General features: G+C 51.0%; 2 protein-coding genes and 1 long non-coding RNA gene across 6 annotated transcripts in view; 2 read left to right on the forward strand and 1 right to left on the reverse strand.

Annotated features, from left to right (window-relative positions):
* The window catches only part of TESC (tescalcin), a 54,923-nt gene extending 51,224 nt beyond the window's left edge, over nucleotides 1–3,699 (forward strand). Inside the window, exons 7-8 of one of the 2 annotated variants that reach the window (XR_002139398.2) lie at nucleotides 1,275–1,322; nucleotides 3,425–3,515. Coding sequence is in view for 1 of the 2 variants with exons in the window: in XM_019753958.2 (XP_019609517.1) it covers nucleotides 1,275–1,322; nucleotides 3,425–3,502 (126 nt within the window). In the remaining variant the exon portion in view is untranslated. Of the gene's footprint in view, nucleotides 1–1,274; nucleotides 1,323–3,424 lie in introns of both variants that reach the window. The other variant, XM_019753958.2, reaches the window with a different exon arrangement.
* A 1,230-nt stretch (nucleotides 3,700–4,929) lies between these two features.
* On the forward strand, nucleotides 4,930–10,391 carry LOC109459467 (uncharacterized). Of its 2 annotated transcripts, XR_012492774.1 has the most exons (3): nucleotides 4,930–6,765; nucleotides 9,171–9,351; nucleotides 10,297–10,391. It is a non-coding gene; the product is annotated as an uncharacterized LOC109459467 (long non-coding RNA). The 2 variants fall into 2 exon arrangements; XR_002139400.2 differs by having other exon boundaries at nucleotides 4,930–9,351.
* The window catches only part of FBXW8 (F-box and WD repeat domain containing 8), a 108,629-nt gene continuing 105,372 nt past the window's right edge, over nucleotides 10,143–13,399 (reverse strand). For both annotated transcript variants that reach the window (XM_019753955.2, XM_019753956.2), the window contains exon 11: nucleotides 10,143–13,103. In XM_019753955.2, the coding sequence (XP_019609514.2) occupies nucleotides 12,959–13,103 (145 nt within the window). In that variant the 3' untranslated portion in view covers nucleotides 10,143–12,958. The remainder of the gene's footprint in view (nucleotides 13,104–13,399) is intronic.

The following is a 13,399-nucleotide window of genomic DNA, read 5'->3' on the forward strand; positions in this document are numbered from 1 at the left end:
AGTGGTAACGTCAATAATATTTGTGAGGAAAAAAAATAATATTTGTGAGGCCCTGGGGACAGTGCCTGGCACGCAGCAAACGCCTCAAGAGTGCCTGCTGTTGCTTCCTTAAAGACATGTTGGGACAACTTCCAGGGAGGTACAGAGAGAGGTGTCTTTCTTTGCCCCTCCCCCACCCGCCCCAGTCCTGCTCCCTAAAGGGAACCACCCTTGATGGCGTATTCCCTCCCCCGACCCCGATAAATTGTTTTTCAAAGACATGTACATATACCAGTGTATACCTGCGTGTCTTTTATTTTTGATTTCCATGAAATGGAGTTGAACTGCCGTGGCTTTTCCTCTTCTCCGAGCTCACCCCCCATGTCCACGCAGCAGATGGGGGCGTCTGGTTAGTGGTGCAGGAAAAAATCTACAGGCACGCATGGGGTCTGCACACATCTTTCTGCTCCTTGTTTGTGTGGGTGTTTTCCACTGTGTACATAGCTTGGCACGTGTTCTGGATCGGCGTGTATAGATTCCCCGCCCCCCTTCCTAATGGCTGCATGGTGAGCAATACCAGAGACGACCGAGGTTTATTTAGCTGGTGTTCTCTTGATGGGCATGGGGATGTCGGCTGGTCTTTCACTGTCACAAAGGGCGCTGCAGGGGAATGTTTCTGGAGACTTGGTTATGCCAGAACCTCAGAGTAGCAGCAAAGTGACAGGAGACCCACCTACCGTCTCATGAGGCCCCTGTGTGCCCAGAGCAGGCAAGACACAGATGGAGACTGGTGCTGCCAGTGACTGGCGGGTGCGAGGCCCCCCGGCCAGACATTGTCACAGTGATGCACGGGGCACACAGGCCAGCCCTTCTCCCCCAGGCCCCTTTCCCTAGTGGGCTGTGAGTGCAGATTAGCCTAGAACTGATTCTTATCAGCTGTTGTGAGGGGGCAGGGCCAGGAAACGGCAGGACATGTCTGTTGGTGGCTGTGTGGCTGTGAACCGCAGACAGGTGGTTGTGTGGGGAAGGAGAGCCCTGTGCCTCTCTGCCCACCCCTTGTCCACCCTCATCCACACGGTCCTCCCTGGGGAGACACGGGGGGTCCTGGTGAGCCTGTCCCTGCCAGTGAAGGTGGGACGTTGGAGTTCAGGCTGGCTGGATGGGAACAATCCAGAATGATCCCTTCTTCTTGTGACTCTACCTAAACAGGCCAACCATCTGTGTTCTGGGGGTGGGGGGCAGGTACCAAGTCTCCTGGCAGAAGCCACTCACCCTGCGCTGTGTTCTGTCCCCAGGAGCCTGATCAGGTGTATGAGGGTATCACCTTCGACGACTTCCTCAAGGTGGGTGTCTGGGAGCAGAGGGAGTGGCACGGTGGGGTCGCGGTGGGGACTTGCGGGGGAGCCAGCTGGTCAGGAAGAGACTGGCATCTCTGTGGAAAGGGGTCACGCCTGGGCGTGGCCTTTAAAACAATTTAAACTGGTTTCTGCTTATTTGTATTGAGAAAGTAATATTCACACCTGGTCAAACAATGGAAGCGGTATAAAAGGGCCGACAGTGAAAACGCCATTTCTCTCCCAGTATGAGGCCCTAGCCTGCATTCTCAGAAGCAATCCCTGTTCACAGCTGGAACCAGGGTTCTGGAATGTTCTTTGCCTATATGAGTACCAGCTTTGCCCAGAAGCACACCCTGGCGCCCCTTTTCTCCTGCTGTGCCTCCTAGAGGGAGCTTTTTACATGGCTGCCCACTCTTCCCGCCTACCCTGTGGACTCTCCAGCCCCCACTAGTGGACATTAGGCCTTGCCGGGCCTTTGCTTTTACAAACCTGCTTCCAGGTTGGGGACAGCGACTCCCCGCTGCTCTGATAGGCAGATACCCCGTTGCAGGGAGACCAACCCACCCTGCCCTCTGCCTGGCCCTTTGGCAGAAAGACAAAAAAGGTCAGGGGAACTGGCCTGGAGTGGGGCTGGGGACTCTGGTGGCCCAGGGGTCAGTGCAGCCGGGCACTCCCCTCCCAGCCTACACCTCTGACCTGGCTGGCCAGTCACCAGCAGGTGCAAGGGGAAGCAGGTGGGGGAGGGGCAGGCAGCATGGACCCAGCGACACTAAGATGGAAGGAGGTGGGAGGTCTCCTTCGCCCTTTGCAGATACATCTCCCCAGGGCTGATCAAGGAGAAGACAGGCTACATTTCCTTTCTTTGCCTGAGAAACCAGCTTGTTCCCCAGGAGGCTGGCCTCCCCTCTAGTGCTCCCCAAACCCGTGCCTGGGGGCCTCCTGCCCAGCCAGCACCCCCGTTCCTGAGCTCCACCAGTGCCCTCGACGGCCCCGTTGCCACCTGGCATTTAGCAGGAACCATCCTAGGTGTCCAGGTGTCTTTCCCTGGGAATGTCTCGTCCACCCAAAGAGAGTCAGAGCCGCTGACCAGATGTTTCCTCTGCATCCTCCCACCACACCCAGAACAGGTGCAGGAGGTGGGAACACCTGGGGACCGTGGGGTGTGACAGTGGCAAGAACTGCACCACAACCTCCCTGCCGCTTTGAATTCCCCATTTCCAGCCTCGTGGCTGTCCCTGGAGATGCTGTGGGTGACAGCTTGAGAGTTTGAAGTTCTTACATAAGCAGGGAGACCGTGAGAAGTCACCGCCCACCACCTCCCTGAATTGGCTTCCTTCCTTCCATCTCTCCGTCTGTGTCCCTCTTGGGCCCTGAGTGGCCAAGGAGCTGCTGGCAAGCACACGGTCCCGGGAGTGGTGGGGCTTTGTAGGGTAGCAGTCGGGTCTGGTAGCCTCTGTGTCCGCTGGGGCCCCGGCGGCCAGGGTGGATTGGGACTACAGCCCCAGCACCAGGAATGTGGCCACGGACATGGTCTCTGGGTGGAAATTATACTTTTTCTGGGCGTGAGCTTGTCTGCATAGAGCATGGGTGACGTCATATACCCAGGGGGGTTATAAAGCCCAAACTGTTGTGACCTGTTAATGAACGCTGAGGGCTTAATGAAGCCTCACAGTTGCACAGCCCTTAACCGTTTACACTTCCAAGGAGGGCTGCATTTGAGCCCCCACTCCCAACGTCCTGTGGTGTGGGCAGCACAGGTGGTGGTCTCAGCGTTTACTGGTGAAAAGGAGGTGTGACGGGGGTTAAGGAATTTGCAGGAATATCGCAGAGCCTTAAGTGGTGGGTCGGATTCAGACGACCTGGAGCTCAGAGCTCGGATTCAGTACTTAATACCTTGTGGCGACGATCTCAGAGAGAATCCAGCTGTCAGAGCCAAAGGAACCAGTGCAAAGGCAAATGGAGGTTCCTCGTCCTCGCTTAGCTCCCCGCCCCCTGGTTCTCCCCGACGGGCACATCTCCCGTGGGTGGCGGCACAGGGAGGCTGGGGAGACGGCCCAGGACTTGGGCTGGTCAGTGCGAGGCCCTCTCACGCTGCTCGTCCGTTCCAGATCTGGCAGGGCATAGACATCGAGACCAAGATGCATGTCCGCTTCCTTAACATGGAAACCATCGCCCTCTGCCACTGACGCACTCATGGAGAAACTGCACTGTGCACCAGGCAGCCCCCCACGGGGCAGAGCTTGAGGTCCCGGGCCTCAGGGGCCTTTTGCGGCAGCTCCTGCAAACAGTTAACACTCCTCCGCCAGCTCGTTCCCCATAGGGGATGGTATGTGGGACTTCGCTGTTTTTATCTCTAATAAAAAGAACAGGGTTTGTTAAAGAATGTGGCTCATGTGTGTTCCTCACGTCCACTCAAGTGGCCGGGCCATTTGGTGGGAGCCGAATATGAGGAGCAAGCAGCTAACTCGTTTTCTTTTTTGCTTTTTATTCTTTAAAGTTTATTGGGGTGACAGTTGTTAGTAAAGTTACATAGATTTCAGGTGTACAATTCTGTAATACATCATCTATATCTCACATTGTGTGTTCACCACCCAGAGTCAGTTCTCGTTCCATCACCATATATTAAACCCCGTTTACCCTCTTCTAGAGCCTCCTTCCCCACTTACCCTCTGGTGACCCCTAAACTATTGTCTGTGTCTATGAGTTTTTGTTCTTTCAGTTGTTTGTCTTGTTCTTTTTGTTGTTTTTGGTTTATATACCACATATCAGTGAAATCATATGGTTTTCTGCCTTTCCTGTCTGACTTATTTTGCTTAGCATTACACTCTCAAGATCCATCCATGTTGTCACAAATGGTCCTATTTCATCTTTTCTTACCGCCAAATAGTATTCCATTGTGTGTGTGTGTGTGTGTATATATATATCATATATATTATATATATATATATATATATATATATCACAACTTCTTTATCCATTCATCTATCAAAGGACATTTTGGGTGTTTCCATGTCTTGGCCACTGTAAATAAAGCTGCAATGAACATTGGAGCACACTTGTCTTTATAGATAAATGTTTTCAGATTTTTTGGGTAGATAGGTACCCAGGAGAGGAATTGCTGGGTCATGTGGTAATTCTATTTGTCATTTTTTAAGGAACATCTACACTGCCTTCCATAGCGGCTGCACCAGTCTGCATTCCCACCAACAGTGTATGAGGGTTCCTTTTTCTCCACAGCCTCTCCAACACTTGTTACTATTTGTCTTGTTGGTGATAGCCATTCTTACTGTGGTGAGGTGATATCTCATTGTGGTTTTTATTTGCATTTCTCTGATGATTAGTGATGTTGAGCATTTTTTCATATGTCTATTTGCCATTTGTATGTCCTCTTTGGAGAAATCTCTCTTCAGGTCCTCTGCCCATTTTCCAATTGGGTTGTTTGTTTCTTTGTTGTTGAGTTGTATGAGTTCCTTGAATATTTTGGATATTAGCACCTTATCGGAGGCACTGTTTGCAAAAATCTTCTCCCATTCAGTTGGTTGCCTCTTTATTTTGCTGATGGTTTCTTTTGCTGTGCAGAAGCTTTTAAGTTTCATCTAGTCCCATTCACTTATTTTAGCTTTTAGTTTCCTTGCCTTTGGAGTCACATTCATAAAATGCTCTTTGAAGCCAAGGTCCATAAGTTTAGTACCTATGTTTTCTTCTATGCAGTTTATTGTTTCAGGTCTTTGATCCATTTTGAATTAACTTTGGTACATGGTGACAGATAAAAGTCCAGTTTCATTCTTTTGCACGTAGCTTTCCAGTTCTGCCAGCACCATTTATTGAAGAGGCTGTCTTTTCTCCATTGTATGTTTTTTGCTTCTTTGTCAAAAATTATCCGTCCATATTTAGGTGGGTTTATTTCTGGGTTCTCAGTTCTATTCCATTGGTCTACGTGTCTGTTTTTCTGCCAATACCATGCTGTTTTGATTATTTTTGCCCTGTAGTACAAACTAAAGTCAGGGAGTGTGATACCTCCAGCATTGTTCTTTTTTCTTAGGATTGCTTTGGCTATTCAGGGTCTTTTGTGGTTCCAAACAAATCTGATGTTTTTTTGTTCTATTTCTTTAAAAAACACCATGGGTTTTTGATGGGGATTGCACTAAATCTGTATATTGCTTTGGGTAATACGGCCATTTTAACTATCTAACTTGTTCTCAAAGGCTGGTTTGGAAGAAGGGATTTTTTTTTCTTTGGTTTTGGTTTATTTTGGTAAAGCGTCTGCTGTTTTCCCTGCAGAAGTGCTGGGAATTCATTCATCTGCCTTCTTGATCCGAGGCAGTAATGAGAAGCAGGTCCTCGCTCCGTGGAGGCTGGGACTTGGGTGGTGGGGTTCCTGTGTTGGGACCGTGTATTTAGAGCCTGTGCCAGCGGCAGTGACAGCCCGGGATGTCCCCCCCTGGGGGCACTCTGGGTGCTCAGGATGGGTGTGCCATGGCCCTTCCTGGCAGGAAAGGGGGGCAGCTGCAGGGCCCAGCACTCCCAGTCCCATGTTAGTGGCAGACGTGGAGACAGCACAGCAGGGAGGTGGCTGCCCCAGGTAAGCATCTCCCACACCTGTTGTCAGCTTCTGATTGGGGACTGGCTGTGGTGGCTGTGGTGGGGGCAGGAAGCCAAGGTGGTCCGTCTCAGGTGGTGGCTGTGGCCTGTGAGTCAGCAGAGAGCTGGCACATGTCGACCTTACCTCGCTGGTACTTGGGGCGCAGTGCTGCCATGGCTGTGGTGGCTCGTCACTGTTTGTTCCAGGCCTCCTCCTGGCTGTCACGTTTACCATATGCTCGGTTCCTTTATTTACACTGCCTGGGAGGCACCGTTCTAGCCTTCTAAGAAAGTTCTCCTGAGAACTGGGAACTGCTGCTATTTGCATTCTTGAGTTTTTATTTCATAGTTTTGATATTAAGCGTGCTATGTACTACTTTTGTTGGACCCACACAGTGGGGTTCGTACTTTAAAAGGTACAGACGGGCACATCCTGTTCTTGGCCTGGCCCCCAGTTCTCCCTTCCCCCAGGCAAATCACATTAGCCCCTTTCTTCCACATCTTCCCAGAGCTGTTTCATGCACACAGAAGCAAATATGTTGCTCAGGATGAGGTTAATGTCGGTATTTAAATTTCAAAAGGAAAACAGCAGCAAGGTGAGTTACAGGGGACAGTGAGTGGCAGAAGTCCCAAGGGTGGCAGTTTGGCTTGGCCTCCCCGGTGAGAAGGCTGCCTGCCTGCGTCCTCTCATTGGTAAGCTCGTGGCAGGATGGGTCCCGGGCCTCGGAACCCAGCCATGACTGAGGATCGCCAGCCTGGACCGTGGCACTGCGGCCTCACGAGGTGGACTTCTCCAGGCGGACGGAGGCCTCCATTCTCCCTGATGCTGCCCCGTGGGCAGGCAGAGGCCACGCGGCCCAATCTCAGGGTAAGTGAAGAGGGCAGTCTGAAGTCACTTTCAGAGCTCTGCTCCTTAGACTAGCACGTAATTCCACAAACGTGTAGACATTCAGAGCAGGTCAGGGGCAAGGCCTCTCGCTGCTTCCTGCCCTCCAGGGGCTGCAAGCTAGTGGGAGGACAAACCCTGAAAAGTAGGAAGCAGATAGCCGGGCAGCTTCCGGGATTGGCGGAGTGGGGCTTGAGTTCCCTCCCGGCTCCCCTGCCTTCCCCCGCTGCAGGGAGCAACTGGCTCACACCCTTGGGTTTCCTGGCTGCTCGCAGGAGGAATCGAGCAAGTCACTGGGCGGCCAGTGTGGCACTAGTTAGCTCTGGTCCAGCAAGCGTCTCCAGTGACACCGTATCTCCCTCCCCACACACCTCGTCTGTCCTGTGAGGGACCCAAAGGTGTCCCTGAGCAGCCGGATCGCGGGGCCGGCCCGAGGGGGCCTGGATTTTTTGGGACTCTCCCAGTTTGCTTTAATTTTGTTTTTCTCGACAAAGGCAGTTCATTAATGTAAAGTGTTTTTATAAATAATAAATAAATCTTCCGCCAGCACCTGTGCCCTGAGTTGGAGTTGGGGAGATGTGGGCACGCATCAAACAATTTCACTTGTTCAGGCCACAGAGGGGGCCAGCCTGATGTCTGTGAAGCTTTGGGCCATGGCTTACCTTAAACAGCTAATTAAAGTGAGATTTATTCACCAGCAGCCCAGTCTATGCAGCTCAAAAGAAAGCTCATCTGTTCAGTCACTGAGGGTGTCCTCTGACTGGCAGCGAGGGTTCGGGCTCATTTCCACCATAGTGTGAGCTGCTGGTCTCACCTGGAGCTCTCGTGCCCGACTCCAGGGCACTGTGTTCATCCATGAGATGGGGCTTCTGCTCCTTCTGTCATTTGGGGAGTGACGCACTTGGCGATTAGTCAGTGCAAACCTGCTCCTGAAAAGGATTAATTCCCCACAGCCTAGCGGGACTGCTGGCCTTTGATTAACAAGGCTGAGGGTCGCTGCTCTGGGCACAGGTTTCGGATGGCCATCTGCGTAGTGCGGTGTGTGCAGAGGATGGAGGCAGGTGGCCTGGAAAAGGCTCCTATTACCTCCTGGACTCGTGGGCGTGCCCAGGAGCGGCCTTCTGGCTGCAGCAAACCCCCTGGTTCCTGGATGGGGCACCTCATGCAAGCAGGTGATGTTTGTTCTGAAATGTGTTCTAAAATAGGCACGTGATTAAGTCAAACATGTACCTTTGTTAACAGCCTTCCTTCTGTCAGGAATTACACCAGGGACTGAAGGGAAGTAGGCAGAAATCAGTGCAAAGTCAAATATTTGAAGGCAGCTGATAAGTCAGGGCAGTGGGGACCTCAGGCTGTGGGTTGAGAAGGTGGCAGGGATGGTGTCTCAGCCTGCCGGATGGAGGGTGGGTGGGCTCCCTTCTCTCTGCATAAGCTCGTTACCCCAGAATCAGGTCAGAAGCAGGATGCTGTCCTACTCTGCCATATTACCACGGGGCAGAGTTACCAGAACTCAGGTTTTGGATGAATGCGGCAATTTGACACAAACACAGCAATTTGGTAGGTTTACAAAAGGGCTATGTAATGGAAATCTAATATGAGAAGCTCAGGGGAAACATTCTGCAGCCACGTTAAACATGAATTATGGATAAGGGAACAGAGTAAGATTACAACAGCTTCCAATTTTGGACAAGCACCCTCTTAGGGAACGAATTAGTGCTAGACTTTAACAAAACAATTCCATTATCTTCTGGTCCAAGGGACTGGAGAGTTCTTTTTGTGCTTTGCTAATGGGAGACGGGTCACATATGGATCCGATCTTTGTCACTGAGCAGTTGAACCTGTCCCACCTGCCTGCAGTTAACAAGGCTGCAACTAAACAGTGGCTGCAGACAGCACCGTGACACACGTAGGCTGATGCAGAGTTAAAAATACTACAAGTTGCCTTGGTAAGCGTTCTGCAAACACCTGCTTTGCAAGCTGTCCTCCCACGCAGTGACCTTGGGAAGGCCTTGGAGAATTGAGTGGGAGGAGCCAGGGCTTAACCACAGTTTCCCAGGGCCGCCTTTGTCTCGGGAATCTTCCAGAATCAGTGAACAAGCACCAATGGGTTCAGTGGGTGGACGATTTAGGCCCCAGCAGGACTGAAGACTGATGGTCACATGGTGGCTGCTCATCCCTCTAGCTCGCTCGTGGCAAGTCAGCAAGGGACTGGGGTCTGGTCTTTCGTGGGCAGCGGCAGGTCCGGGAGCAGTTTGCTGTCACCTGCCTCTTACAGAAATGACAAGGCAGCATTTGTCCTAGCACTGGGCAAGGGAAGAAACGGCAGGGCATGAGAGGCTCAGCTCTCGGGGAGGGGGGAGTGTTCCCTCCCTCCCTTCCCTTCCTAGAGCAAGAAAAGGTCCCTAGTGTTGTTGGAAGCCTGCTGCTGGAAGCCCCCGTTTCACATCAGAGGCTGAGAGCAAGTCGGCGCCCACATGGCACCCGCTGGAGCCCAGCGAGAGGGAATCTGCCATCGCACATCAGAGGCAGCCTGTCCAAATCACCGCAGGCCCCTGCAGCCGTCGCCAGGTAACCATCTGGCCTGGTCGCGCGGGGTGAGGCAAGCGTGGTTCTCAGCTCAGCGGCCCAGGCTGGCCAGCTCCAGACGCGCAGGGCTGCCGCAGCTGCGCCCCAAAGCCAAGACCCCAAGGCAGGAGGGAGGCGATGGCTCCTGTCTAAGCCCAGTCATGGGCCACCCGTAATGGCACGCCACCGGATGGCTCTCACGAGAAGGCTGGGCCTTCACCAGGGGAAGCCGTTCCTCTATAATGTTGGGCAAAGTTGGTTTGTAGTGGCCAGGGTTTGTCATAAATAGAGTGGGAAGCACTAGCCTCTTAAATTTGGGGCCTTTAGTTCTCGAGGGGGATATGGGGGAAGAAGACTTCATCTTGGGGATTGTCAGCTTTCCCTTTCGGAAAGGACCAAAACTCTACTCTTCGGGAAATTCAGTATTTCCTCTGATCAGTGGAAACCCAGTCAGCCAGGCTGAGGTTTCTACTTGACAGAGGAAGGTAATACGTCCTGGAATCTTTTAAACATCAATTCTTGCCTGAGCAATGGCTGCACCAAGGCATGGCTTGGATTGAAAAGCACAATTGAGAGGCAGAGATGGAATTCTCAGAAAATGCCCTGATGCACAATTTCACATGTTTAGTGTTGTGGGTTTCCGGGATCCTAGGCTGGGATCCCAGGTGGTTCTGGGAAAAACTACTCAGTTGTGGACTTCAAAACCAGGCCACCATTCAGGGTGACGTTTGCGTTGGCAGGAGTGGGGGGAGAGCGGAAGTGTGTGCCAGGTGACAAATCACTTGAGCAATAAATAAATTTTAAGAATTTAATATTAGAACCCACACAGACGTATTATCAAGCAGAAAGCAGAAGGCAGAAGTCATACAATGTTTTGCGACAAGACAGTAGGGCCTGGGGTATGCGCCCCCCCCCCCCAAAGTGTATCTGAGACTCTTCTGTCTGTAGGGGAGACATCGGGGGGAAAAATTTGAGAAGCAGAAGACGACAAGAAGAAAAGGAGACGATAAATCCACTACCAACTCAGAACTTGTGAAGAAGCTCTCTCAAAATAGCCAACGGGAAGACAGGTAAGGCAGGAGGAGCAGATGGGGCCGAGACTTTTTTTGTTGCTGGGTAAATGTTGGTTTATGTAATAAAGGAACTTTGATCCTTCCTGCATCAGGCCGTTCTCTTCCAGGATGGAAAATTTACAGCAGGAAACAGTGGCTGAGGGTGGTGTGCTTAGATTACGATTTGGGTCCGATAAACTCTGCTTCACAAAACCCAGGCATTTTTCATGAATGGGACATACGTTATAAACAGGTTGGGTGGGTGGGGGGAACCCTGCACTTGTAACATTTTACACCGGACCAGCTGCTGGCAGTGAATAAGAATAGTTTAAAACTATTTTTAATTTTAGTAAAATTTTTCTGGGTCTGATGGCTTTTAAATTCTTCAATTATCTTAAATTGCTGCCAAGCTAGGAAAGCAAAATGAACTATGAAATTTGACTGGAAAGGACTGCTTCTTAAAAGAAAAATAATTTGGTCCAGTTGCATTAAGACTATGAGAGATGAAAACCTTATAGAGCGAGGTCACCAGGGGGTCAGGCCACCATATGCCAATGACACTAAATACTTCATTTGCTAAATGCAGACTGGCTTCGTGTATGAAGTAATTTGGTTGAAAGGAAGCAGAACGCCGCCCTGACAGTGTGGCCGCCCCCAGAGGGGCAGTCTGAGAGAAAGCAGTGCTCCCTGGGTTGAGAAGTGCTGCAGCTCTCGCTTCTGTCCTATCCAGCTGGACGTGGATTTTGAACAACTGGATATCTTAAGCAATCTGGAAAACCTTCCAAAACCGTCACGACTCAGGGGTCTAGGGCTCAAATGATGGCACGCATGTCCCAATTTTATATGCTCATGTACAGTAGAAAAGTCACACTGTCTCCGCACTGAAAATGCTTATTCTGTGTCTGTAGTTGTCTCCTTTCCTGTTCCTGGCGGTCCTTTGTGCCCACTGTTTTTCTACTTGAGCAAGAATTGTGTATTTTGTCTTTTGAAAAAAACTGCGGGGCTTTCTGAAACGTGACTGTTGGTTGGTTTTCTACTTCACTCGTGTGTTTTTTATCCTTTAACTCCTTCCTTCTACCTTCTTGGGGATCACTGTTACCTTTCCAAGCTCTCTGAGCTGACAGCTTACTGTTTCTCCCAGTCCTGTTCTGGGTTTTGTGCTTTCACTGTCACCCTGGTCTAGAGATAGAGAGTGCCTATTTTCCATTTTGATTTCCCTCTTTAATTCAGGAGTGTTTGGCATTTGCAGGTAGGTGTTTTTTGTTTCCATATTTAGCTTTTTGTTGATTTCTACTTTTAGTGCATTGAGGGCTGGGGGGCAGGGAGGTCACTGAATCTGGCCTGTACATATCAAACTTTGTGCAATCTGGGATTTTTTTGGTGGTCTTCATACATGGTCATCTTTTGTGCATGGTCTACAGGTATTTGAAAAGTTACAAAATTCTATATACAGCTGTTGGATCAAGCTTGTAAATTAAGTAAATCCTTCTGATGCTTAAATATTTTTACTGATTTGATCTGTTGCTTACCCACTATGAGCATGGACTTTGTTTCTCTTTGTAGTTCTGTTTCTGCTTTGATATTCTAAAGGTGTATTAGGTGGCTGCTGCTGGGAACACTAAATCTCGAGGAATGCAATGGTTTGCCCTCTGAATCCTTTGGAAATGGAAGCTATTTATCAAACTGAACAGTTCTCTAGTGTTGTCCTGCTTTCTCTTAGTGGTTTAACGTGATGGTTCCTCTGATAGCTCTTCCCCTACTCACTCCTTGTAGAAGATGGCTGTTTAGCCAATGAATATGTAGAAAATATATACTTTGGATCACACGTTGTAGACACCATAGTAAGCAAAATAGTCATGAATGAAATAATGGTATAAATATATAATTATAAACTGTGGTAGAAGCTCTGAGGAGAAGGTAGTGCTACTGCAGGTTTACACTGGGGTGGGGGGTCGGGGGGGGTCAGAGACCACTCTGAGTGAATACTTGATCTCAGGTCCAAAGAATGCGTGGGCGTTGGGGCCTTGTAGACTCAGACACCAGCACATCCAAAGGCCCCAAAGAGGAAAAGGTGTGGAGAATGGAAAGGTGGCCGGGAGGCCGGGCAGGGCCCAGAAGGGCCTATTCACAGTGACAATGCTGGGCCTCAGGTGGAGCTGCAGCCCTGCCCTGTAGTGTACATGGTGCTGTCGGTGACCCACAAGGCATCCAGGAGAGAAGGGAGCCCCACTGGGCCCGAGGAGCCAGAAGGATGGCTGGGGGTGTCACCTGAGACAGGTAGGGGGTGGATTCAGGGCGAGGCGTGTGTCTGTATGTGTGTGTGTGTATGTGTGTGTAGCGGGGGAAGGAGGTATCTCTCTGAGTCATCAGTGTCTGATGGGGCACAGAGCCATGAGCGAGGCCTGACAAACTGCAGCTGCCCGCAGGCCTCGAGAGAAAAGCGAAGGCAGTTCAGGAATGTGGGGGTACGTTTAAAACCTGGTGCAGCACGCCTCTGTTTTCAGGGCTGTAGAGCTGGTTCTTGCCATTTTCTCCCCGCTCCCAGATGAGGCTGCTCCCTAAATGCCGTCGTAGGGAAAAGCAAGCGCGAGGTCGTAGTTGTGGCCCGCCATGGTGTCACAGGATGAACGGCAGACGGGAAGGGCACTCTGAAAGGCCAGCTGGTCCACTGCGAACTCGTAGGCGTGGATCAGCCCCCGGTGTCTGGGGAGAGCAGCGAGATGGCCACAGGGTCAGTGGGCAGGGCCGGCCTTGCCCCTGGGGCTTCTGCCTTTGCAGCAGGCATCTCCGTGAGACAGGAGAGCGACTCACTGTAACAGAGGTGTCCTTTGGGCCCAGTGTATCTGATACTCAAAATTCTGGGACTAGAGCTAAACAGGCAGGCAGACAAGTGTGATGGAGGGAATTATGTGCTGAGAGGCGAGGCACCTCCCAAAGCGGCTGCTCAGAAGCCAGGCCAAGAGTCTAATAAGAAAAGGACCCTGAGTCACCCAGCAGAC

This window comes from Rhinolophus sinicus, linkage group LG16 (genome assembly GCF_036562045.2).
Source record: "Rhinolophus sinicus isolate RSC01 linkage group LG16, ASM3656204v1, whole genome shotgun sequence".
Taxonomy (NCBI): domain Eukaryota; kingdom Metazoa; phylum Chordata; class Mammalia; order Chiroptera; family Rhinolophidae; genus Rhinolophus; species Rhinolophus sinicus.